Source organism: Lithobates pipiens, unplaced genomic scaffold (assembly GCF_037356315.1).
Source record: "Lithobates pipiens isolate NorthernLeopardFrog02 unplaced genomic scaffold, aLitPip1_a1.2 Scaffold_8, whole genome shotgun sequence".
In the NCBI taxonomy this organism is placed as follows: Eukaryota; Metazoa; Chordata; class Amphibia; order Anura; family Ranidae; genus Lithobates; species Lithobates pipiens.
Genome location: NW_027507903.1, coordinates 474,345,447 through 474,373,290, shown reverse-complemented (window position 1 = coordinate 474,373,290; position 27,844 = coordinate 474,345,447). Strand labels below are relative to the sequence as shown.

At 45.4% G+C, this 27,844-nt stretch overlaps 1 protein-coding gene across 1 annotated transcript in view; it reads left to right on the top strand.

The window, feature by feature from the left end:
• ST8SIA1 (ST8 alpha-N-acetyl-neuraminide alpha-2,8-sialyltransferase 1) overlaps positions 1-27,844 on the top strand; it is a 118,574-nt gene that overhangs the window by 47,317 nt on the left and 43,413 nt on the right. Inside the window, exon 2 of the mRNA XM_077468704.1 lies at positions 23,598-23,742. Coding sequence (XP_077324830.1) covers positions 23,598-23,742 — 145 coding nt within the window. The remainder of the gene's footprint in view (positions 1-23,597; positions 23,743-27,844) is intronic.

The window sequence follows — 27,844 nt, the reverse complement described above, 5'->3', positions numbered from 1 at the left end:
AGCATCAGGAGCATTTGCCCAAGTACAAATACTCATTATCGGCACTGATACTGATATCAGTATTGGTGCAATCCTATTTGCAATATTTGAATTCTCTTCTTTTCAGAATGCTCAAGTTCAGTTAAATTTGATGGTGATCATTTGTAAACTGCAGTCTTCAAGTCATTCCACAGATTTTCATTGGGGGTTAAAGCAGAGGTTCACACAAAAATTGAACCTCCGCTTTTCTGAACCCCCCCCCCCCCTAAAGTGACACATTTGACACCTTTCAGGGGGGAGGGGGGGTGCAGATACTTGTCTAAGCCCTTGTACACACGGTCGGAGATTCCGACGGAATGTGTCCGATCGGACCATTTTGTCGGATATTCCGACTGTGTGTGGTCTCCATCGGATACTCCGACGGACCAAGTTTTCCAACTTGTTGGTAAAAATTTCAGACAAAATGCTCCGATCGGACATACTCCGATCATGTGTAGAGAATTCCGATCGGACAAAGTGCCACGCATGCTCAGATCAAATTCCTACATCAAAGCTATTGGCTACTAGCCTGATGGTAGTCCCGTTGTAACGAAATAACGTCATCACGTTCTGAACGATCGGATTTTCTGACAACTTTGTCCGACCGTGTGTATGCAACAGTTTCGGACAAAATCCAACGGATTTGGTTGTCGGAATGTCCGACCGTGTGTACAAGGGCTAAGACAGGTATTTGTACCCACTTCCGGGCATAGACTCCCAGGGGAGTCTATGCCTGTCCCAGAGACAGCGTGGACCATTCTCATTGCGCTGCACGACTCACGCATGTGCAGTAGGGATCTGGGAAGCCGCAATGCTTTACTTCCTGATTCCCTCACCGAAAATGGCTTCGGCTGCCGACATCGCTGGACTCCAGGAAAGGTAAGTATCCATTTATTAAAAGTCAGCAGCTGCAGTATTTGTAGCTGCTGGCTTTTAATTTTTTTTTTTAGGTGGACTCCCTCTTTAAGTCTGGGCTCTGACTAGGCTACACAAGGGCATTCACCTTTTTCAACTTCACTACTGTGTTGTCATTTTTGCTGTGTGCTTTGGGTCATTGTCATGTTGGAAGGAAGGTAAACCTTCTTCCCATTAACTTTAACTTTAACTTTGCGGCAGAGGGCAGCAGATTTTCCTCAAGTATTTGATGGTATTTTACCCCATCCATTATTCTTCTATCCTGACAGTCCCTGCTGCAGAGAAATACCCCATAACAGGATATTACCACTTCCATGCCATTGGATTTGATGCCAGAAATCATTTGGTGTTGAAGCCAAATAGTTCAATTTTAGTCTCATCTGACCATGACACTTTTTTCCATGTGGCCTCAGAATCTTCAAGGTGTGGTTTGGCAAAGCTCAGTGGTGACTGCATGTGGCCTTTTTGAGAAGTGACTTTTTTCTTACAACCATCCCATACAAGCCACATTTGTGGAGAATTTGTGATATTATTGTCACATGCACACACTAACCACTCTTTGTCATAAATTCCTGCAACTGCTAGCCTCTCTGACCAGTTTCCTCCTGGCTCTATTATCCAGTTTGGAGTAACGTCTTGATTCAGAGAGGGTCTGTGTTGTACCAAATACCTTACATTTCATAATAATAGATTTCACTGTGCTTCTAGGCATTGATAAAGCCTTTGATTTTTGTTGTTGTATCCATCTCCATACTTGTACCTGTTCACAACTTTATCCCAGAGATCTTATGACAGTTCCTTGCCACCCATAGTTTGTTTGCTTCAGTTTCACTACCAGGGACTAAAATGCTCCAGGAAAGCTCCTTTCAGGCTGAGCTATTCTAAATGACCACAGTTGATCACAGTTGACAGTCAACTGGCATTGTGTGCCATTGATAAGGTGATTAGCTACACCTGATTGAGTTTACAAGTCATTGTAGGAGGGGAATAATCCTTTTTCCAACTCAATGATTCTGTTTTTGTTTTTTTTACATGTCAGTGTTATATCTTTCACTTGGATGTAATAAGTTGCACTGTGTAAATACAGCTTGATAAAACAAAAACGATGTCTTCATTTCAGGCTGCAAAGCAACAAAAGGTGATTAGTTTAAAGGGGGGTGATTCTTTTCTATACCCACTGTACATACTTACATTGGTCCAAGCTGTACCAACTCAGAATAATGCAGAAAGTTTTGCATATACATTGAGGTTGCAACACCCAGTAAAATAATCCAATGCGCTGTATTTTCAGGTGGAGGCCATTGTATATCAAATGGGATCCTTTCAGAATGCAGGGCAGAACATTTGAAAACCTCTAGTGACCAGTGGTGGCCCGTCTATATGTCCCTATAATCCATGCACCCGGCCCCTAATCTACATGCAGGGCGCCGGACATATGGATTGCAATGGGGGTTTTTTTTTTTTTAGAAGCACATGATTAGAGCCTGAGGCTCTAATTGGCTTCAAAAAAGGTTGTGTAACAATAGCAAATTAATATTCGCTATTGTCTTGATTCTACTCACGGCCAATCAGGAAGCGGATCCTGAGACCTGTCACCCAATTGGCCAGGAGGAGAAGCAATCCTATTGGCCGCCTAGGAGGAGGAGGGAGGAGACACACAGCAGAAGCCGCCGCAATGCTGAGGATGAGGAGACGCAGGTGAAGCCACCGCCCACCGCCCAGAGGAAGTGCTGCTTGCAACCTAGATGGGGCAAGTGCAGGGCTGGTAACCCAACCTACCAAGGGAGATGTGCATGTGACCCGACCGGCAGCCAATGCTAGTGACACATGTTTTAGGTTATGAATGAGCCCTGTGGGTCCTGGAACATGGTGGTCAAAGAGGCAGCCTTGGCCGGCTGATCCACCATCCTGATGGATTTATATTTTATGTTATGAAGAATATGGTAGGAACAGTGAGAACCCTCCAGGGTTGACGAGAGCCTAGGATTATGGCAGGGGGGGAATGTCATCACTGAAACCCTCAAGATGGGCAGATCAGCCCATCAGACTCCACCTACAACTGAATTATTATTATTGAAATATTACTATTATTGAAGTTTAGTGAACTGTCCCTCTATCATTCTTCTTTTGTGATCATTGAGGGATAACCAGCCGTTGGGAAAAATAAATAAGCTCTGAGCAGTTGAATTAGTAATAATTTCTATTGCACACAGTTCGGTGAAGTTGGCATTTAAGTGCGTATTGTAAGTGTGACTTATAAATTATTGCTCAGTGGGGAGTATTGCGCATCGCTGACCTGTTGCCTAGTTTTTAGTTTGTTGTTTCCAGTTGTTGCCACGCGGGCCGGCTTCTTCCCTTGTTTTGTAGGTGGACCCAACTAAACGCATTTAACCCCTTAAAGTTTATGTAAACCCAGTCACTAAAATCTCATACAATCTTTTAGGTATCAATGTATTTCCAAAATTAATTTTCATTTTTTTAAATTGTAATCTGAATCTTTCATTAAAATAATCCCTGGTGATTGTGCCATGCAGGTCATATCGCACGCACTTCCTGTTAAAGAGTGACAACTCTCTCTGTCCCTTTCTCCCAACTGTGCGGCTCTGCTGTCACCTTATTACTCCTTATTCCGATGGAGACTACAAGTGGCTGTTACAACACACATTACACAGGCATGGTCCACTGTCGTCACCATCGGGAAACCCGCCCTGAGACACTGCATGCAGCCAACCATCATTGGAGTGACTGTAGACAGGAAATGCATGCAAAGAGGCTGCAGGAAATTAGCAACACTGATATGGAATTAAGAGTTTGAAAGGAGAAAACAAGAAAGTGAATAACAAAAATATGGCAGTTGGTTTTGATACACAGTGCACAGAGGAAGTAAAATGTAATTGAGCTAGGGCCCATTCAGGCACTGCAGTAACAATGCGAGGTGAAGCACGTTAAGATGTCTTTGGCACCATGAGGCAGTTTTACATTACATCTGAACTGCAGAGAACTGCATCATGCGGTAATGCACTACCTTGCATCCAATTGTTGGTTCATTGCAGTCAAATGAATAGGCTGCATGGTATGTTAACAAAGCCTTAAAACGCAATGGACCCTACTGGTGTGAATAGGCCCGTAAAGCAGAGCTCCAGGCCCCCCACAAAATGCTGTAGCTGCTGACTTTTAATATTAGGACACTTACCTGTCCAGGGATCCCACAATGTCAGCACCCCAGCCAATTTTCAATTGGCTCTCAGGTGCTGCTGCTGATATCCTTTCCGCCTACACATGACCGTTTTTTCCGCCAGATTAAACTGACGGTCTTTCTGATGGAGTTCCTACGGAATTCTGCTGAAACGGACTTGCCTACACATGATCACACCAAAGTCCGTTAGTTTAGAACCCAGTGACGTACAATGGGACTAGAAAAAGGAAGTTCAATAGCCAGTAGCCAATAGCTGCCCTTGCTTTGTTTTTGGTTCGTTGGAATAGCATACATACAAACGGTCTTCCTGATAGGAATTGATTCCGTCGGAAAGATTTAAAACATGTTCTATTCCTAGGTCTCTCAGATTTTTTTTTTTAAGTCAGATGAAGCCCACACATGATCGGAATATCCGATGAAACGATTCCATCTGACCTTTTCTGCTGGAAAGTCCGGTCGGCCTTGCGGCTTCACAGCTGGTTCCCTATTGCGCATGCGTGAAGCGGGCTGCACTTTGTGAATGGCCTAGCAGATGAAGAAGGAGGGGGGGCTGAACTTCCAGGGGGCCTCGTCATGGTGCCAGAAGTGGGGACAGGTAATTGTCAAAATAGGTATCCACCCCCCCCCCCCCGAAAGGGGCCAAATGGGGTAGTGAAGGGGGGGGGAAGCAAACAAGCGGAGCTTCCCATTTTGGGTGGAACACCGCTTGAAGGTTTACATCTACTCTAATTTATTTATCATAGGTGACCTAGTCCGTTTGCTAGATCCTTACAATGCACCCTTTTATAAAAGTCCATTGACAGCAATGGATTTTGGTAATGAATGTGTGCTGCATTGAGCAGCCCATTCATTTTACATCTACTCTAAGCAGTCTATTCGTTTTACATTAATTTACATCTACTCTAATCTATTTATCATAGGTGTTCTAGTCCGCTTGCTAAATCTTTACAATGCACCTTTTATAAAGGCCCATTCATTTTAAGCTGTACAACACAGTTAAACATGACATGCAGATTTTTATTTTAATGCAACGCATTTCTATGAAGGGATCTTTCTTATTTGTGCATTTGTTGGTTTTTTTAAATAACAACAGCACATGAAACACCTTTTGGTGCAGTAATGCGCGTTTTACTGTGTGTTATTGTAATGCATTCAGTGTGAATGGCCCAGTTTATGCACTAATGTGTGTTAATGTGCAGTAGAATGAGAAGAGGGCATGCAAATGGGCCCTCGGGGGCCCATTAATTAACTATTACAGTAGCAGGCAGTTCACCCACACTGCGGCACACCACAATGCACATGCTGTGCCCCATGGTGCACTGCACCAAAACAAAAACAGGTTGCGTCTGTTTTATTGAGCACTAAGATGCTCTGTCAGCCTGAACAAAATGAATGGGCTGCCTTAATCAGCATGCCTTAATGTACATTAAAACATGAGGGTAAAGCAATCTATATTGTGAAGGGGGTCACAAGTAAAAGCAGCCCTGAGCATAGGCCCAGTATTCGCAGAAATGTGAGGTTGGTAAACAGATTGGTATAATTCCTGAACTTCGGGTCCCAAAGTATGGCGTGGATTGCAGAAGATGAACAGATTGAGAGTGAAGCATCAGAGTGACATGATTAAACTGAAGACTTCAGAACATTTAATTAGACAAACAGAATTTTCAGCCGCGGCCTAATCTGAAAATCGCCCACCCATTGATCTGTAATTAATGTCCGCTGTCCCTCTAGGCTGCCAAGACTTTTTTTTTTTTTTTCTTGGCCATGTCCTTGCCTCTATTGCGAATTCCCATAACTGGAACCTCATACCAATGCTGGATGCCCGTAGGGATTGCATGGCCAACAAGCTCAGTAATCCTGAACCAGATAAAATGGACAGATTGGGTCAGGAGCCGCAGTTTGTAGATGACGGGCCTCTTCACTCAGGAAACGTTAGCTAAGGTTTTGTACAAGTAAAGAGCAAAAATAGGAGATGGCTCCCTGAAATGCTTTTGGCAAAAAAAACATTGGAGTCAATAGGGATGGCAGAATGAACGTTAATTTGGTAGTTTTGAGGGGAAAATAGGCTTCAAATGTCTTCTGAGGGTTATGGAAGCTCTTTTCACCTATACTGGACCTGTTCTTGCTCAGAGAAATGACCCCACCCCCCGTTAACTGGGGACATGGCATTGGATACTGAGGAAACAAAATTTCCCTTTGCCGTGTACACGTGACCGGACTTTCTTGCTCAAACAAATGACCCCAATTAGCTAGGGACATGACATTGAATGTGCAGAGGAACACAAAAGCCCCAATGCTAATCCTAATACAAGCCATTTGTTTATAAACAAAGTTTCCTTAGGGTTATGGAAGCGATTTTCACCTATACTGAACCTTTTCATGTTAAAAGAAATGCCCAACCCCTCTTTATCTGGTAGTATGATATTGAATGCTGAGGAACACAGAAGTCTCCATGCTAACCCCAATACAAACCCTTTGTTTAAAAACAAAGTCTCTGTAGGTGAAGCCCTTTTCACCTATACTGGACCTTTTCTCAAAGAAATGCCCAACAGCACCCCACTTATTATCTGGGGACATGACATTGGATGCTGAGTAAAAGAGAATCCCCCATACTAACCCTGATTCAAATGATTTGTTTATAAAAAAAGTAATGTGATAACAATATCTTTGATAGAAAACAGAGCCATATAATTTTTACAGCCTATGTGGCGAAATTTCTGGCTAATATTGACGACATTTCCAATCACCTTTACAGACATCTCAAGTCTTCCGTGACTCGCGGGAGTCTCCAGCATTTGACAGTGGGCTCGTGGACATCCGCGAGTGGGGTACAATCTCCCTGCACTGTCACTCAGTGCCACAGGAGTCATTTGAACAGCAGCTAAAAATGAAGCTCCCGAGCTTGGCTCACATTGGTCCATGGGCAGTGCCTGCATCAGCAAAAGGAGGGAAGAGGGAGGTGGACCCGTGTGTTGAAATCATTCCCGTGCGTAAGCCGCAATTGGTTGCTAGGCTCGGCTACACCCGCCTCAATACTGAGTGTATTGAGGCGGGTGTACAGAAGAGTGTGATGGTGATTGGATGGCGGCAAAAGATAGGAAGTGGCTCAAACTTCTTTTGTCCCCTCTGACTTTACCACGTTCAGTGAGGCCGGAGCGGAGGGCAGCTGGATGTGTGTAGTGTTGGGTGTATACTATTGTCACAGGAGGGGAATAATAGCGCGGTGTGCCATGCGTGCAGCTTATCTCCTGGCACTGAGTAATATATAATAATGACAATCAGTACAAGGAAACCCTGCCGTTATTTGCCCAGCACCCGGTGTAGTCACAGCTTTGTAGTTCTTGGCAACAGGGCACACTACATCTTTATTATGGAAAACGTAGGCCTCATTCTCACTGGCACCATGGAACCTTTATGTATGTGTGGTAAGACATTCACACTGGCACATGGAACCTTTATGTATCATGTAACTATCGGCCCCTCACCTACATGAACGTGCCTCGGCAACACAGGACAACAGCTGATTGAAAACTCAGCTGTTCCGCAGCTCCGTACTGTGCATGCGTCACCTCCCTAAAATGAGTTTTCCACCTCCTTGAAATTCGATTTTTCAGGTTGGGATATCTGCTTTTATTTTGTGTCCTTCCACAAGTAAAATGTGAGAGATGGAGACTGTTGATACTGACCTGACTCACTTAGAAATCCGCCTTTTCATAACAGCATTTTTAGGCATGCAATACATTTTCTGTGTACTGTTCGGTGCCTTCATTAGGCCTCTGTTTTACCAACAGGTTAATATCGGTACTGTCTCCAGGCATCTCCCACAATTTTATTAATAGAAAATTGCTACACAGGTGGGGTTTTATTATCTAATTATCATGTAAAGGAATAATCTGCCAGGCTAGGAATGGCGATATGTATTGCTTTATTGTTTTATTTCAGTGAGATTTTGATAAAGCCATCACGTAGGTGAAGGCCAGATTGCCCTGTGTTATGGTTAGTTGGTGTTTGCATCCTGAAACAAACAGCCGACAATGTAATTGTGATTCTCATTCTGGGGTGTCTGGGTTGAGTCAGAGATCCAGCAGCCACCACCAGAAGCTGCGCCATCCGCTGAAACCCACGGGGGGTTCTGGGTCAGATCGGTGAGTGTAGCATCTGCTTCCCACTCTCCATCTGCTCTCCGTATATGAGACCCGTCCCTATACACAGAGGGCTGACTGCACTGCCGCTTTCTCTCTGCCAGGCAGGATGGCAAGCCCATAGATGTGAGAGCTGGGATTTCACATGATTGCTAATCACACAAAATCCATTTACAGTGTAATATTTACCAAGTGGCAGAAAATTCCGACTCTTGATCTCTATTTTCGTTTTTTTGCTTTTCATTGTACACAAAACGAATGCTTTAGTGGCTTTGTGAGTATAAAGCATGTAATGAGAGTTTTTCATAGTCTGGGTTTAATGACACTTTTAAAAATAATTAATGTTTATACCTAGCAAATAAATATTAAAGACACAAAACTTACCTTGTGATGTCCATGACCCCTTTTAGGCTCCGTTCACATTTAGGCGGGGGGGGGGGGGGGCACACTCGCGGTAAAATCGTGATCGGTAAAATCGGTAAAATTCATTAAAGGGGTTGTAAAGGCGAACTTTTTTTCACCTTAATGCATTCTATGCATTAAGGTGAAAAAACATCTGACAATACTGGCCCCCCCCCGGTTATACTTACCTGACCCCTCGAAAGTCCCGCGCTCGTCCCCGACATCCTCCTCGACGATCAGCCTGCCCGCTGATTGGTTACAGTGGATGGATTGAAAGCAGCGCAGCCATTGGCTCAAGCTGCTTTCAATCACATCCAATGACGTGGCGAGCCGGGGGTGGGGCCGAGTGATATAGCAGCTGGCTGTATCACGGGAGCATGCCGGCAAGCACTCCACATCATGCGAGGGAGCTCGTGTGAAGTTGTGGAGTCCTTGCGGGAGGGAGCCAAGACAGCCACCGAGGAACCCCTGAAGACCAGGTTCGGGGCGACTCTGTGCAAAATGAGCTGCACAGTGGAGGTAAGCATAACATGTTTGTTATTTAAAAAAAAAAAAAAAATTCCTTTACAACCCCTTTTAAAGTAATTTTTTCCAAAGAAATTGCATTTGAAAGACCACTGCGCAAATATAGTGTGACATAAAATATTGCAACAACCACCATTTTATTCTCTAGGGCAGTGATATGCAATTAGCGGACCTCCAGCTGTTGCAGAACTTCAAGTCCCATGAGGCATAGCAAGACTCTGACAGCACAAGCATGACACCCAGAGGCATGATGGGACTTGTAGTTTTTTTTTTTTTTTTTTTTTAACAGCTGGAGGTCCGCTAATTGCAGATCCCTGCTCTAGGGCGTGTACTAAATATATATATATATAATGTTTGGGGGTTCTAAGTAATTTTCTAGCAAAAAAATAATTCATTAACTTGAAACCAACAAGTGCCAGAAAAAGGTTTAGTGTTTAAAGTGGTTGTAAACCCTTACAACCAACTTTGACCTACAGGTAAGCCTAGATTAAGACTTACCTGTAGGTCCAAGAAATATCTCCTAAACCTACACGGTTTAGGAGATATTTGCCAAAATACAGGCACCGCTGTCTACGGCGCATGCACCGTAAACAGCGGTGCGCAGGCGCACCGAGTGCGCCGCTGTCAACGGCGATATGCCGCGAGTGGCGGCTCCCATGCACATGCGCGGGAGTGACGTCATCGCGGCTTTGTCGAATGACAGCGGCGGAGCAGCGAGACCCACGGAGACCCACCGTGAAGATGGATGCTCCAGACTACAGGGGACAGCGGTGACTTCGCTGGCTCCTGTGTCAGGTAAGTGACACATAATGGGCTACTATGCAATGCATAGTAGTCCATTATGTTTTACCTTTGCAGGCAATCAAAGAGGAAGTAAACCCATCAGGGTTTACTTCCTCTTTAAGTGGTTAAACTTTTTTCACTAAGGCTTCATTCACACCAGGCGGATTCGCTGCCACGGAGTCCGCCAGCTCAGCGGGAGATCTCTCTGTTGATCTTCACTGAGCCAGTGAATGATAGATCCCTCTCTGCTCAATGAGTGGGGAGGGGAATGTGGAGCACCGCTGCTTGCTATGGAGAGATTGGATGAAAACGGACAGCATGTGCGTTTTCATCAGATCTCACACGACCCGATCCACCAGGGACGGATTGTTTTTTTCTTTCCAATCTTTTGACCGCTGTGGCTTCAGAAGTGCAGAGAGAATTCTTTACATAGAAAGAATCGGGAAACACTTTAGTCAAGATCGCAATAACGATTCTTGACGATTAATCGTGCAGCTCCACTCTGGACCAAAGCTGCATCAAAAGTCACACCAAAGTAGTGTAGGGACCTTTTCAATATTGCTGCGAGTGGCCTGGATAACACATGATCACTGTGCAATCACATGACACCTAGTAAGCAATGACATCATTGTTTACTAGTGTGTGTGATCTCTGATTGGTCACCAGTTATCACATGGTACCTGGGCCAATCACATCACCCTGTACTATGTGATGGTTGTGGTCCAATCACAGCATCCCAATGGTAAACAATGAGTCATGAAAGACAGCCATTCATGACAAGTCAAATGATTGCTGTTACTGTGATCATCACTGTAACAAGCAATCACAGTGTAAAAAAAAAATAAAAAAAACAGGATCACCCCCCTAGAGTAGTGCAATGAACTACTGATGAGAGTAATAACAAAATAGTAAAAAGAGAAACAAAACATGTTAACGAAAAAAAAAAAAAATGAATACAAATTATTTAAATTTTTTTTTTAATACTGTCACCAGACAATATCCCTGATCACCACCACACCAGTCATATGATGACCCTGTACTGCACTGATGACAGTATGTAAAAAAATGTAATTACATTTCTTTATTTTCCAAAAATGATGGCAAAAATGACAACTTCAAAAAGCTTGCCATGCTTCTTACAAAATACCTTAGACTGCCTACTTTTCAAAAGGGGGGATTGAACTGAACTGCCCTTGCATTTCTGGGCCTCAATAAATGAGATAGGCCGTCAGTACATCAGGACTGATCAATTTTCAAATATACAGTATATTATAAAAATTATTGGGATGCCTGCCTTTACATGCACATGAACTTTAATGGCATCCCAGTCTTAGTCCGTAGGTTCAAAATTGAGTTAACCCACACTTTGCAGCTTTATAACAGCTTAAACTCTTCTGGGAAGGCTGCCCACGAGGTTTAGGTGTGTGTCTATAGGAATGTTTGACCATTTCTCCAGAAGCGTATTTGGGAGGTCAAACACCGATGTTGGACGAGAAGGCCTTGTTTGCAGTCTCCACTCAAATTCATCCCAAAGGTCTTCTGTTGGGTTGCGGTCAGGACTCTGTGCAGGCCAGTCAAGTTCGTCCACCCCAAACATACTCATCCCTGTCTTTAAAGACCTTGTCAGTGCACTGGTGTGCAGTCAGGCTGGAACAGGAAAAGGCAAACTGTTCCCACAAAATTGGGAGAATGAAATTGTCCAAAATGTCTTGGTATGCCGATGCCTTAAGAGTTCCCTTCACTGGAACTAAGGTGCTAAGCTCAACCCCTGAAAAGCAGGCCCACACCATTAGCCATCCTCCACCAAATGATTTGGACCAGTGCACAAAGGCCCATAAAGAGAACACTGCATATAAACAGGTACAACTTCAGCATGTTTCTTCTCTGTGTATCACCTGAGGCTAGTCACTATAGTGGGCTTACATTACCTTATGGATCAGACTTCCCTATGGTGCCGTGAACTTTGCATGCCAACTCATAAGTCCCAGGATCTTAGCAGTGCAAAATGCTGACAGAGGTACCAGAATAGAACCGATCTATTGGATAATTTATCATTTAAAAGGACTGCTTTAGCTCCCGGTCAGGAATCAAAACATAACACAAAGTTATTCTGTGTTTACTCTCCAAAATGCACCTTTAAATCCTTTAGATATTTTTCCTCATGTTTTTTTTTTTTTTTTTTGTGAATCAAAATAATTAGTAAAATTAAATTTTGCTGTCCAAACTTATGACTCCCACAAGTTCCCTTCAGGCAGTTAAAAGAACCCACTGTCAATTCTCTGTTGTAGCCAAGTTTCGTAAATGGAGCATTAAATACAGAACAGAGTGGTCGGCAATGGAGAGGATCTTGTGACTCGGCTCATGTGGTCAGCAGAGGACAGTTTGTATTTGATGAGTGAGCATGAGGGAAGTATCATCAGAGGGGCCATCTCTAATGGGCATGTCACACTAATGCTGTGTGCTGTGGCTAAACACATGGCCCACCCACACGTAGACTGCAGGACCTGTGAAAATGGATCAAAGTTGCTACATGCTGCAGTTTGATTGTGCTGAGGTAGGCAGTACATTCTGCAGTTTGATTGTGTTGAGCGAGGCAGTACATGCTGCAGTTTGAATGTGCCAAAGGAGGCAGCACTTGCTTTAGTTTGATTGCACCAAGGTAGGCAGTACATTCTGCAGTTTGAATGTGCTGAGGTAGGCAGTACTTGCAGTTTTATTGCACCAAGGTAGGCAGTACATGCTGCAGTTTGAATGTGCTGAGCTAGGCAGTACTTGCAGTTTGATTGCACCAAGGTAGGCAGTACATTCTGCAGTTTGAATATGCTGAGGTAATCAGTACTTGCAGTTTGATTGCACCAAGATAGGCAGTACATTCTGCAGTTTGAATGGGCTGAGGTAGGCAGTACTTGCAGTTTGATTGCACCAAGGTAAGCAGTACATTCTGCAGTTTGAATATGCTGAGGTAATCAGTACTTGCAGTTTGATTGCACAAAGATAGGCAGTACATTCTGCAGTTTGAATGTGCTGAGGTAGGCAGTACTTGCAATTTGATTGCACCAAGGTAGGCAGCACGTGCTGCAGTTTGAATGTACTGAGGTAGGCAGTACTTGCTGCAGTTTGAGTGTGCTGAAGTAAGCAGGAGATGCTGCAATTTGATTGCACCAAGGTAGACAATACATGGTGCAGCTTTAATGCTCTGAGGTGGACAGTTAATGCTGCAGTTTGGATGTGCTGAGGTAAGCAAAATAAGCTACAGTTTGATCACAATGAGGTAGGGGGGTACATGGTGCAGTTTGAATGTGCTGTGGTAGACAGTAGATGTTGCAGTTTGAATGTGGTGAGATAAGCAGGAGAGGCTGCAGTTTGATTGTACTGAGATATTTTGATTGTTTTTGCAGTGCTTTTCTGATTTTCATGCTGCCTGCTTTTTTTTTTTTTTTTTTTGTAGAAGACTGGTTGTTAAACAGAAAACCCTACCAAAAATGTACCTTGTGAACCCAAAAATGCACCTTTCTGCATGAAAAAAAGGTCACAACACCTCTTTAAAAAATGCACTGCAGAAAACTGCATAGATGTGAATGGGACTCATAGGAAACCATGTTAAATTGATTGCCATGCGTTCCTGCACTGAAAATTCATAAAAACCGCACAAGTGTGAACCCAGCTGTAAGCAGTACATGGTGCACTTTTTTATTGCAGATAACAGTAGATGCTGCAATATGAGGGTGCTGAGGTAGGCAGAAGGGAGCAGTACATGATGCAGCGTAAATGCTGTGATGTAGTACATGGTGCAGTGTTATGGTTTTGAGGTAGGCAGTACATGATGCAGTGGCAGTGAAGGGGTTAATCAGGAGGTGGCAGTGTAGGAGTTAAGTGTGTCCTAGGGGTGTGTTTCTAACTGGGGGAGTGGCTGTGTTTTACAGATCACTGATCTCTGCTCCAATCACAGGGAGCAGAGATCAGTGTCAATTGTTGCTAGGCAGAACGGGGAGATGCTGTTTACATCGGCATCTCCCCGTTCTTCCTCCCTGTGAGACGATCATGGGAATCCCCACGGCGATCGAGTCTGTGGGCCCCGCGGTTGGACTCACGGGGTCCCGACGGGCACGCTCCGCCAGCGGCGCGCATGTGATGGCACGGCAGCAAATTCAAAGGGACATACCTGTACGACCATTTGCCTGTCTGCCAACGTACATCGTCATGCGCCGGTTGGGAAGCGGTTAATGTTATTAGTTATTTTGAAGGGACAGCAAATTTACACTGTTATACAAGATGTACACTCACTACTTTACATTGTAGCAAAGTGTAATTTCTTCAGTATGTCCAGTAATCCACAAATATGTATGTAGTCCAACCCTATCTGCTGGCCCGATGTGATGTCATTTAGGGGTATTTTAGCAGGTGAATATAAGCACTTCCACCACTGGAAGTGCCTTTTTTTTATTATTTAGCACTGGAATTTGTTCTTACATCAGTTTGAGGTGTTTCAGTGATCATTCAGAATTCATCGACAGGTGCACTTGACCTCCTTCTAACCTGCATTTACCTGTGCTTCATGCAGATTTTGCATTCCAATAGACTTGCACAGTTATGGAAAACCTATTTGAATCAAGTAACATCCTCTCAACACAGGAGCTTCACATCAGCCGCTGCATTGGTGGAGCCTAAAGAGGAAAAGGTGTGGTTTACAGATGACAGGGCCAGTCTTAAACAGGAATGGGTGTGACCTTGACAGGAAGGGGTGGGTCATATTTGAATTAGAGGTTGCACGAGTTTAGTCAGGCCTAGGGCAGCACAAAACCTAAATACACCACTGACCCCCGCCCAATGCCAGTGCAGCTTCAGCATCCCCACAATTGATGAATGAGGTCTTCAAGATCTCCTCTACACTTGCAGCACAATGGATCAGGAAGCAGCCCCATTTAGTGAAGTTTATGTGGGGTATAGTGAGCTCTTAGAAAGATATACAATTGAGACAGTCTCTGAGAAACATTATGGGAACTAGTAACTACAGATTGAAGTGCCTCATCCCACTGATCCCCGGAAAACTGGCCTATATCCTCTTCCCAACATGTGATCGCCTGGCATGATCTTTCAGGAAGGCATTCAATAACATTATAACATTATGAAAAAAAAAACCTTGATTGATTCAGATTAAAGTCTGGAGTTGGCTATTTAACAAACCGCACACATCCCCTTGCGCTCCAACAGTGTGCCTCAGTTGTAGTAGTAATGCACGTTGGAGGGTAGGGAACATTTTTCCTGTAAGATAGAAAAAGTTATATGTGATAGGTGCATCATCCCAAAGGCTTTCCACCTGGCACTGTGTTGTAGTTTCACCAGCTCTGCATAATAATTATAATGCCATATGGGATTATAGTTGGTGAACCCCATCACCCGCTGCAACTGTTTCGACTTGTTCCAAATTTTTTGAAAAAGGCCATATGGCGGAAATTGTGAGGATTACTGAATGCCTAGGATTCAAGACCCTTCAGAACAGAGTTCACTTGCATAAATGCTAACATAAGGAAGGTGCTAGAATCAGGAGAGTGGCTGGTTGTATATTTAAACGCACAGAAAATAGATTTTTGCCTTCTGTGGTTTAGCTACACACCACATATAGCTTCACACACAAAAACGGTCATCCACTCCGAAGAGCTGTTGATTTAATTGTACACGCCATATGTCTGCATGTAACAACAAAAGTGGCATCGGTCTGCAGTAACCTGTAGCAATCAAATATCACCTCAGGGAAGTATTCGGTGTCCATTAAACTGATTCTTCTTTATGCGACATCAGACCCAGTGCTACAGATTTGGCCACACACCAACCCTGACCCAGATGTCCAAATTTGTGGACCGTCATTCCCATGAACAGGGAGCCTTTTATTTCATTAAGGATCAGCAGAGCATAATCATCCCAGAGACTGAGCACAATGAGCCCCATTCATCCCCTATTATCACTTCCTAGCCAGATTTACTAACTTCTCTGAGGTAAACAACAGAAATAGACTTCTAAACAGACATACAGTGATGGACCGATAAATAGAAAAGCAGATAATCATAAGCCTTGAAAAAGTATTCATACCCCTTGAAATTTTCCACATTTTGTAATGTTACAAGTACGACCAAAAACATGAATTTATTGGGATTTTATGTGATGGACCAGCGCCAAGTGGCACATAATTGTAAGGTGGAAAGAAAATGATAAATCATTTTCAATTTTTTATTACAAATAAATATCTTAAAAGTGTGCCGTGCATTTGTATCCAACCCCCCTGAAGCAATACTTTGTAGAACCAGTTTTCACTGCAATTACTGCTTTTTGGTTGTGTCTCTACCAGCTTTACACTGCTGATGGCAAAAAACATCAGTAGATCAGCTAGCTGAAGTATATATGGAACACAAGATTCCACATGGTGTGATACTCTATCAACTTTGAATTTAATAAAAAGTAATGCACTTACATCAGATTAGTAGAATGCAAGCAGATAGATATATAAATCAAAACAAATCCCTTGTAAATGGTCAGATAACGCGCATGCAAAGCAGCCCCAGTGATTGTTTCATCATAAATTCCGTCATTACGCATGTGCGATCACTATCTGGCCATTTACAAGGGATTTGTTTGGATTTATGTATCTGTCTGCCTGCATTCTACAAATCTGATGTGCATTACTTTTTATTAAATTCAAAGCTGATACAGATCACACTATGTGGAGTCTTTTGTTCCATATATACTTCAGCTTGCTGATCCATTGATGGTTTTTGGCATTACTTCCAGGATTGTTGGGAGCCTTCTGGTATATCAATTAAGGACACTTGACAGAGCACCTGGACTTTTCTTCAGTGGATCAGAGATCCAGTCAAGCGCTGTAAGACCTCCCTGAGTAAGAGCCGGTTTACACAGGGGTGACACGACTTCCAGGAGGACTTTGTGAGGCAACTTGCAGATGACTTGAACATGACTTAGACACGACCTGGGGCGACTTACAACGCGACTTTTGCCATGGCCAATCAGATAATGAGCTCTGAAGGGGGAACTCCACGCCAATTTTTTTTTAAAAATGGCATGGGTTCCCCCTCCGAGAGCATACCAGGCCCTTAGGTCTGGTACGGATTCTAAGGGGAACCCCCTACGCCGAAAAAAAATGGCGTGGGGGTCCCCCCAGATCCATACCAGACCCTTATCCGAGCACGCTACCCGGCCGGCCAGGAAAGGGGGTGGGGACAAGCGAGCTCCTGAGCCGTACCAGGCCGCGTGCCCTCAACATGGGGGGGCCTTGGGGAAGGGGGGCGCATGGCCCCCCCACCCCAAAGCACCTTGTCCCCATGTTGATGAGGACAAGGGCCTCTTCCCGACAACCCTGGCCGTTGGTTGTCGGGGTCTCCGGGCGGGGGGCTTATCGGAATCCGGGAGCCCCCTTTAATATGGGGGCCCCCAGATCCTGGCCCCCCACCCTATGTGAATGAGTATGGGGTACAATGTACCTCTACCCATGCACCTGTGAAAAAAAAAGTACAAAAAAAAAACACAACACAGAAGGGTTAAAATAGTTTATTGCACAGCTCCGGGGGTCTTCCGTCTTCGGGGGTCTTCTCGCCGGACTCCTTCGTTATCTTCTGCTAGCTCTTTTACTAGCGGAGGAGCCCGGCTTTCTTCTTCACCGCCGCCCTCTTCTTCCGACTTCAGGGGTCTTGTCTTCTGTCGCCGTCTTCTGTTCTTCTCTTCAGATGTTGCCACGTCGCTGCCTCCGGTCACAATGACAAGGATGCGGCGCGCGGCGACTTATATAGGGACATCACCGGATGATGTCCCCGCCCTGTCATTGTGACCGGAGGCAGCGACGGGGCAACATCTGAAGAGAAGAATAGAAGATGGCGACAGCGGCGATAGAAGACCGGGCCACCGCCTGTAAAAGAGCTAGAAGAAGGTGTGGTGGCCCGGCAAGAAGAATCGAAGAGGGGATAAGACCCCCGAAGTCGGAAGAAGAGTGTGGCGGCGAAGAAGAAAGCCGGGCTCCTCTGCTAGTAAAAGAGCTAGCAGAAGATAGCGGAGGAGTCCGGTGAGAAGACCCCCGAAGACGGAAGACCCCTGGAGCTGTGCAATAAACTATTTTAACCCTTGTGTGTTGTGTTTTTTTGTACATTTTTTTTCACAGGTGAATGAGTAGGGGTACATTGTACCCCATACTTGTTCACATAGGGTGGGGGGCCGGGATCTGGGGGCCCCCTTATTAAAGGGGGCTCCCGGATTCCGATAAGCCCCTCGCCCACAGACCCCGACAACCAACGGCCAGGGTTGTCGGGAAGAGGCCCTTGTCCTCATCAACATGGGGACAAGGTGCTTTGGGGAGGGGGGCCGCGCGCCCCCCCTTCCCCAAGGCACCCCCCATGTTCAGGGCACGCGGCCTGGTACAGCTCGGGGGGGGGGGGGGGCGCTCGCTCGTCCCCACCCCCTTTCCTGGCCAGGGTAGCGTGGTCGGATAAGGGTCTGGTATGGACCTGGGGGGACCCCGCGCCGTTTTTTTTGGACCTAAGGGCCTGGTATGCTCTCGGATGGGGAAACCCACGCCAATTTTTTATCATAAATTTGGCGTGGAGATCCCTCTTGAGAGCTGATAATTCTGTCCATATAGACGGAGATCTGACTTGGAGGCGACCTCCATTGAAATCAATGGGTACCAGTCGCCTACAAGTCGGATTGAAGTAGTACAGGAAACTTTTCTGAAGTCTGAGCGACTTCAGTAGTGTGCATTAAGACGGCTCTCATTCACTTACATTGATTTTTACATGTTGTCCGACCTGAGGCTCACTAGGGGCGACCTGAAGTCGGATCTGAGTCGCCCCTGTGTGAACCGGCTCTAAGGGGGGTAGCAGGCTTTCTGGTAAGCCTCCATTTTTACTTTGGTGATGGGTATCACACAGCTGGGTGTTTTATCATCATTTCAGCATGGCTTAGCAACGAACTTTATACATGGACTTATTTTTAGACATCTGCACCCTTTTTATATATTGCACTGGTATTTATGTTTGAAATAAATTTCTAGCTGAATTTTAGGTTTTGCACAATTGATGCACTTATTGCATTTTAACCACTTCCCGCCCGGCCTATAGCAAAATGACGGCTGAGAAGGGGTTCAGTTATCTTGACTGGGCGTCATATGACCTCCAGCAGGATAAGCCCCGATCGCGCGCCCTAGGGGGTGCGCAGCGTGGTGATCACTGTTGTGGTGTGTCAGTCTGATACACCACAACACAGTTCTCGGTGAAGAGCCTCTAATGGAGGCTCTTTACCACATGATCAGCCGTGTCCAATCACTGACGGGGGGGTCTGTGCTGATTGTTTTTTAGCGCAGCCCCTCTGCGAATGCCCGCCCAGGACCACCAGTGATGCCCACCAGGTATGCCACCCTGGACCAGGGATATGCCTATCAGTGCCCAGGCAGATGCAAATCAGTGCACATCAGCAATGCCTGCCAGTGCCATCAGTGATGCCTATCAGTGCCATCTATCAGTGCCATCCATCAGTGCCACCTAATCAGTGCCCATCAATGCCTATCAGTGCCACTCTAAAGTAGCCATCAGCAGCATCCTTTCAGTTCCCAACAGTGTCGCTTATCAGTGCCCACTAGTGCCACCTATGAGTGCGCATCCATGCCGCCTATCAATGTCCATCAGGGAAAGAGAAAACGTACTTATTTACAGAATTTTATAACAGAAACTAAGGATGAGCGTAGGCGTGTTCGCAACTGGCACTTGCAAAGCCTGCCAGGAAGTTGGCACTGGACAGCGCTAACCAAAGGCAGTTAGACATTTTCCTGATGCGCGGCTACAGAGATCAAGGAATGTTTCACTGCCTGTAATTAGCGCTGAATAGGACAAAAAACATTTTTCTTATTTTGTTTTCATAATAGTAAGTAAGCAGCTCAGGAGGGACAGGGCTCTGTAAGGCAAGAAATTAGAATGGACGGCACACACACATGAAATTGACTCTCACAGGGATACTGACATTAGTATACAGCAGCACAGATGATGATCTCACTGACACAACACATTCCCTCCTGAGTTACAGTGACAGTCTCTCCCCACGCCAGGTGGTACTTCCAGTCCACTTCAGTCCAAGCAGCACAGACAGTCCCGCTCCTGGCTTGCCTTGCTCCCATCCCGCAGACCCACACACATAGCTCCAGCCGCTCCACTCGGCTCCCTTGCACCATAACATCACACAACACGCTCAGGCACCGCCTCTGCCAAACTCGCTCACTGCTAACACCTCCCAAACACACTATAGCAGGCACTCGGATGGTCTCGGCTGGCTTCCAGTAAAAATATTGACGGTTGACAACACTGCAGGAGAGGCTGTCCTTTGAGATGTTCTTCTGCGGCTATCGTTGGGGCCCTTTAATAGTGTTGGTGCACTTAATGACAGTCCCAGTAACCTGCATGCAGTATAGGCACATTATAGCCTTGGCTCAGGTGCAAGGTGGTTCAGATGCGTTAAAGATTTGATATAATTTGGTATAGGTGCTGTCAAGGTTTGGAATAAGAGCGATATAGAGTGCAGTATGGGTGCAGTATGGGTTGGGTATACTTGGTGACCTGCTCTCAATGGCTCAGTCCCTGCAAGCATTGTCACTCATGGGTGAATAACCCTCTCACCAGTCCCCAGGATACTGCAGTGACCTCTCACTGTAAAAGGGGGGACCCTTTGGTGTCTCTTCAAAAGCCTCTGATGATCACTGGTGAGAAGCAGAGGCCCAGAAAGCAAGGATAACTTGCCACAAATTTGTGGCAGTGTTGAATTGTCTGTTAACTTGCTGCACATTTTCACTGGCAAGTTGTACCCTTGCAGAGCACTTGAAGCACATGTTCTAATTGACACTTTTTCAATTTGTAGCTGATTTGCGAGGCAAGTCTCTAGCAAGAGCAAAGTTACAGTAGTGAGTCTACAGCAATAGCTCTGCAAGTCCACAGCATGAAAATTCAGCCGCAGTGACCCATGTGGTGGGAAGACTATTGCACAACATAACTGAACCAGAACTTGCAGCTGACTTGCTAAATGTTTGCAAAGAAAGTTAATCTGGAGTCATGCAATGCAGACTTGCTGCAATTGTGTAACAAACTTGTGAAGCCTGACAAGTCTAGCAATATCTTAACAAGTCATTTTCAAACTTGCAGCACAAATTTCTTGCTATCTGGGGGGTGAGTGGAAGCTCCAATCTTCCTGCGGCAACGGTTCAGGTGCTGTGGGGGTGTCCTCACTCCCAGGTGTCCTAACTCCCAGCCTCAGGCTCAGATTTCTGCCGGTATAGTCTCCCACTGGTTCACACATGTCTGGCACTGGTTTTCAGTCTGTAGACCGGTGCAATTTTGTTCACCAGTTCAGGTGCAAATTTTGCTTGGATTTTCACCTAAAATCACGCAGGACCCTTTTTAGAAATTGATCGTGGCCATTGCGGACATGTGTGAACCAGCTCCAAAAACGCTTAACTCGGTAAAACACATCTGATTTGCATATGTGTGAACCGAGCGAAGAGCTTCTTCTGGGCAGTTTAATAAAAAAAATCATCTCTCCACTCTCCACTCTCCTCCTACAGCACATTTCCTATTGAGATCTATATTGTAAGGAGTCCATTGGCCCCCATTATATGGCTGCCATCTCAAACTACGAAGGAATCTCAACGCTTTGCATAGAAGTATATGTGTTTCCTTGGCTTTAGTTCTCCTCCTGCTGGACGAAGGAGAATGGTGTAGTATAGCATCTGTATCTCAGTAGAGGGAGAGAAGAATACAAGAAAATGAGGTGATTTACTAAATCTGAAGACTGAAAAATCGTGTGCACCTGTGCATGGTAGCTAATCAGCTTCTTTCTTCAGCTTGTGCAATTAAGCTTTGAGAATGTCAGGAGATTGTACCCGACTCTCTATGGAGCCGGTTCACACATCTCCAGAGCAGCTCCGGTGCGAATTGCACAAGAGTTCTGTGCGTCTTTTGGTCTGTTTCAAGTCTGAATTTAGCCAAAAATTCAGGCTGAATTCGGACCTGAAATGGTGAACGAGGACGCACCAGACCCCTGCTGTGAGCCGCTCCATGCTGCAGTGTGAATCCAGCCTAAGGGAGAATATGCTCAACATGTACAAAGGGGTCCATATAGTGAACTTGGTGTTGAGTTGTTCACTTTAAGGTCATCACAGAGGACAAGGGAGCAGCCTTTACGTTTAGAAGAAAAGAGCTTTCATCTCTAAATACGGAAAGGTTACTTCACAGTAAGAGCTGTGAAAATGTGGACTAGACTCTCTCCAGAGGTGGTTCTGGCCAGCTCAGTAGATTGTTTTTAAAAAGGCCTTGATTATTTTCATAGGTGTACATAATATAACTGAGTACTAACATTTATAGGTAAAGTAGATGCAGGGAATATCCAATTGCCTCTCGGGGGATCAGGAAGGAATTTTTCCCCTGCTGTAGCAAATTGGATCATGCTTTGCAGGGGTTTTTCGCCTTCCTCTGGATCAACTGTGGGTATAGGATTGTGTATATGGGATTGTATGTTTTTTTGTTTGTTTTGTTTTTGTGGTTGAACTAGATGGACTTGTCTTTTTTCAACCTGACTAACTATGTAGTAAATAAACCCCAATGACTCCTTCTTCATATTGCTGTAGCCTAGCACCTGGCTACAGATAGATAGATAGATAGATAGATAGATAGATAGATAGATAGATAGATAGATAGATAGACAGACAGACCCCTAGACCAGGGTTTCTCAACTCCAGTCCTCAAGGCGCCCCAACAGGTCATGTTTTTAGGCTTTCCATGATCTTGCACAGGTGATTTGATACGTTTCACTGACTTAGTAATCCCACAGCCGTTTCATCTGAGGGAAATCCTGAAAACATGACTTGTTGGGGCGCCTTGAGGACTGGAGTTGAGAAACACTGCCCTAGACCATAGGGTCTTATTTATGCGCCCAGAGAAAGAAAGGAGTTCAGTGCATCCTTGTGCAGCCAGCCTATATGAATCAAAGGCAGCATGAGAGACACAACAGCTATATATATCTTCCCGCACATACCAGTGTTCACATATGTACAGGGACAGATGCACATCTCAGCTCTGGAAGCAGATAATGTACATGTGGGATGATTCGTACAGCCACTGCATCTCTCAGCCTATAATAGATTTTGACAGGCTGGCTGCACAGAACACCTATTATTCTTCAAGTGTAGAAACACAACCCTCTACACAGCGCCTGTGTGCCTATGTCAATAAAGCCCAAATCACAGTTCTGTATGTGGCCATGGTTTGGGGTTGATTTATTAAAACTGAGTGTGCAAAATCTGGTGCAGCTGTGCATGGTAGCTAATCAGCTTTTAACTTCAACTAGTTCAATTAAGCTTTGACCAAAAGAAAAAAAAAGCTGAAAGCTGAGTGGTTTCACTGGATTGCACTCTCCAGTCTTAGTTAATTAACCCCTTTGTCTCTTTGCGTCCTTTCATAGAATTCCACTCTAGAATTAACTGCTATTCGTCAGGCATTGGATAGTCTCTGTTCCTAGGACATTTTGTATTACTTCTTCTTTGGATAGAACTGTCTCTATAATGGCCTTGTTGTCTCTTCCAGGAAGCTGTTAAATGACTGCTGTGACCCCAGCCACCTCTTCTCCATGACAAAGGTGAACACCCCACTGGGCGAGAATCTCTGGTTTGATGGAGAGCTCCTGTATTCACTGACCATAGATAACTCCACGTACAATCTCTTCCCACAGGTCAGTCTACCATTTCTCTTCCTCATTAATTGTTCAAGAGCAGAATCTGATTTGTTACATGATGCTATCATAGTGGATATCTAGTGAAATTCTTGGTACTCCCCAACATCTCAGACACTTTTTTGTTTTTGTGTTATTTTAAAGGTGCACTCTAATCAGAACCGAAAATGGTACCTTTTGTGAGTGTTTCTTCCACAAAGCAACAATGAAGGTGTGCCTCTCTCGTTGCTTGACTCAACCGTTATTTTGCCATTCAGAATTCCACTGGGGATGGTTAAACTATTATTATGTTGGCAGAACTAGAAATGTTGGTGGGTTCAGGGATATCTTCCCATTGGAATTCATAAGGGATGAGATGCTGTTGGTTGATTCGGCTTGCAAGCAACTGATTGCAATTACATTTTTGTATGTCTTCTAAAACATTAAAAAAGAAGAAACAAGGATTCGATTTCTCTACATTATTATTAAGACTTTTTAGGAATAAATAAGATACAACACAAAACAGAAGTGTTGTCACTCCACTGTCACACTCATACTTTTTTATTTATCAGCTGACAGCTCATGCAGTAGCTTGTTACTCCTTTTTCTGGTTAACATCCTTTGCCCATAAAATCCCCTGGGGGAACCCTTTTTTGCAATTTTCTCTTGGTTTATTTAAAGGGAATCTGTCAGGATGGCTTTTATCCATGACAACCGGAGCTGCCATCCAGCACTAGAGATTAGCCCTGGCTGAGTCCTGGAAGTTCCAGGGCGGAGCTTATCTCTGCAGGAGGAGCTTACTCCTAAAGCCTTGTACTGAGCTGTTTGGCCATCCTAGAACTAGCACTGCTTGTGTGAATTGGGTATTTACCTGCTTCATCGATGGATGAGAGCCCCAGGAATGCAGAGTAATAGCTATCATCACAAGTTTCCTTTAAAAAAGGATATTTCGCTAAATCTCCTGGTTTATATGTGCAGTCCTACCTATTATGCGGATCATTTCATTGTAATAAAATCCCAGAGACAGAGGAAGATGATACCATTCAATTCATTATGCTGTTTCAATGGTTTTCTATATGAATTCCCTAGCTTGATTTGCATACTATGCAAATAAGCTTGTTAACATGCATATGTAAATAGATTAATTAGCATGTGCTCCATATGCCTTATAATGACTTACAACAATATGCATCATTGCAAGATCCAAACAAATGCTAAAATTATGTTATTTATAGTTAAATAAAAATAGAAAAAAATGTGCCCTCAATAAGTCCAACCAGGTCCAGTAAACCGGAAGGTAATTGACATCCGACGTGAGTATGGTATGCAATGAATTAAACCGTTACAGTTTCTGGATAAAGCGTATGCCCAAATAGGTAGATAAAAACACCTCTGTGATCCACAATTACGTGTGAGGAACCACCACCATATGGAAAGCCGCTTACCAGAGGGCCAACCCACACCAGCATTCGGCTATAACCCAGCCACGGTCTCTGACATCTGAATGGAAACCCCGGTATTGCCTCCCAAATGTTGCAGGAGGCTCTTTCCATAGAACATACGATCCATAAAATCATATAGTATATAGAAAGGAAGGGGACCATACAGGGGCGTACCTAGAGCATTTGGCACCCAGGGCCCATCCTATATCTGGCACCTCCCCCCCCCCAACTGTAAAAACACCCACAAAAAACACCCTCCTCTGCCAAGATCAGCGTTTTTTTATTCTGCTTTCTTTTTTAAATGGCGCTGTTGGCTACCGAGTAAACCGGAAGTGACACTGTGCTGTCGCTTCCAGTTTTCTACATCGGAGACCTGATCAAAGGCAAATTCGGCTTTGTTCGGTTTCTGGCCAGCTGGCTGGTGGCTCAGGTCTGTGGTAGGGATGGGAGACTTGGGCGAAGCTGTGTGGGGATGGGGACGTCCCCTCCCGCTCCTTGTAATAACAGCCGATGCTGTTCATTCATGGTAGCCAGTGACAATAGACGGGAAAGGACAGAGGTGTCATTCACTCAGGTGTGAGCAGATGCCACATTTTTGGACAGATTGTGCCAAGGTCAGGAAAGTGGAGAGCTGGACTGGAGCTGCTATGAGGGAGACATCAGAGTGAGACAGCTGACAATACAAAGTGTGGCCCATACTTTGCATTATCTACTGTCCTCAGGGACAGATCTGATCCAGAGATCCCACTGTATGGCGATCTCTGGATCGGATCTGTCCCTGAGGACAGCATTGGCATTGATGATTTGATTCAGATTTGGGAACTGACCTGCTGACAAGGCGTGTTGCTTGCTGGACCGTGGATGGGATCTGATGGCCGCAGGGAAGATGGCAAGATGCTGCTGTGACCTGCTGCTTGCTGGATGGATCTGATGGCTGCAAGATGTGGGTGTAAGTCCCCCCTTTATCAGATCAGCTCATCTACTTTATACCTGGTTTGTGAATACAGCAACACCACCAACCCCCCCCCCCCCTTACCAGGTAAGCTCACAGCTCAGCTACTATAGGTGAGTGGTAGTCACACAGCAATATACAGCAAATACATGCATTCTGCAACCTGTATACAGCACACGCCTGCATTCTGCAACCTGCACACAGCACACGCCTGCATTCTGCAACCTGCACACAGCACACGCCTGCATTCTGCAACCTGCACACAGCACACGCCTGCATTCTGCAACCTGCACACAGCACACGCCTGCATTCTGCAACCTGCACACAGCACACGCCTGCATTCTGCAACCTGCACACAGCACACGTCTGCATTCTGCAACCTGCACACAGCACACGTCTGCATTCTGCAACCTGCACACAGCACACGCCTGGATTCTGCAACCTGCACATAGCACACGCCTGCATTCTGCAACCTGTACATAGCACAAATCTGGAGTCTACAACCTGTACACAGCACACGCCTGCATTCTGCAACCTGTACACAGCACACGCCTGCATTCTGCAACCTGTACACAGCACACGCCTGCATTCTGCAACCTGCACACGCCTGCATTCTGCAACCTGCACACGCCTGCATTCTGCAACCTGCACACGCCTGCATTCTGCAACCTGCACACAGCACACGCCTGCATTCTGCAACCTGCACACAGCACACGCCTGCATTCTGCAACCTGCACACAGCACACACCTGCATTCTGCAACCTACACATAGCACACACCTGCATTCTGCAACCTGTACATAGCACAAATCTGGAGTCTACAACCTGTACATAGCACACGCCTGCATTCTGCAACCTGCACACAGCACACGCCTGCATTCTGCAACCTGCACACAGCACACGCCTGGATTCTGCAACCTACACATAGCACACGCCTGCATTCTGCAACCTGTACATAGCACAAATCTGGAGTCTACAACCTGTACACAGCACACGCCTGCATTCTGCAACCTGTACACAACCCACGCCTGCATTCTGCAACCTGTACACAGCACACGCCTGCATTCTGCAACCTGTACACAGCACACGCCTGCATTCTGCAACCTGCACACAGCACACGCCTGCATTCTGCAACCTGCACACAGCACACGCCTGCATTCTGCAACCTGCACACGCCTGCATTCTGCAACCTGCACACAGCACACGCCTGCATTCTGCAACCTGCACACAGCACACGCCTGCATTCTGCAACCTGCACACAGCACACGCCTGCATTCTGCAACCTGCACACAGCACACACCTGCATTCTGCAACCTGTACATAGCACACACCTGCATTCTGCAACCTACACATAGCACACACCTGCATTCTGCAACCTGTACATAGCACAAATCTGGAGTCTACAACCTGTACATAGCACACGCCTGCATTCTGCAACCCCCCCATCAGGTCAGCTACACAATACCTACTACACAGCAACCCCCCCCCCCCCTTCCCCTTCCCCTTCTATGACAGAGCAGCACAGTAAGGATGGCAGGACAGACACACTCCAGCGTCTTCTCACAGCTCACACACCCCCTATCACCAGCTCACCTCGGCTCTCAGCTTCAGCTAGGGAGGTTTAGACTCCAGAAGATGATGTGGACACAGTGTGTAACAGCAGCCACCCCCGCGCTGAATGATGACACACTCAGCTCCGCTGCTCAGCAGTGGTGGGTGGAGCTAGCAGG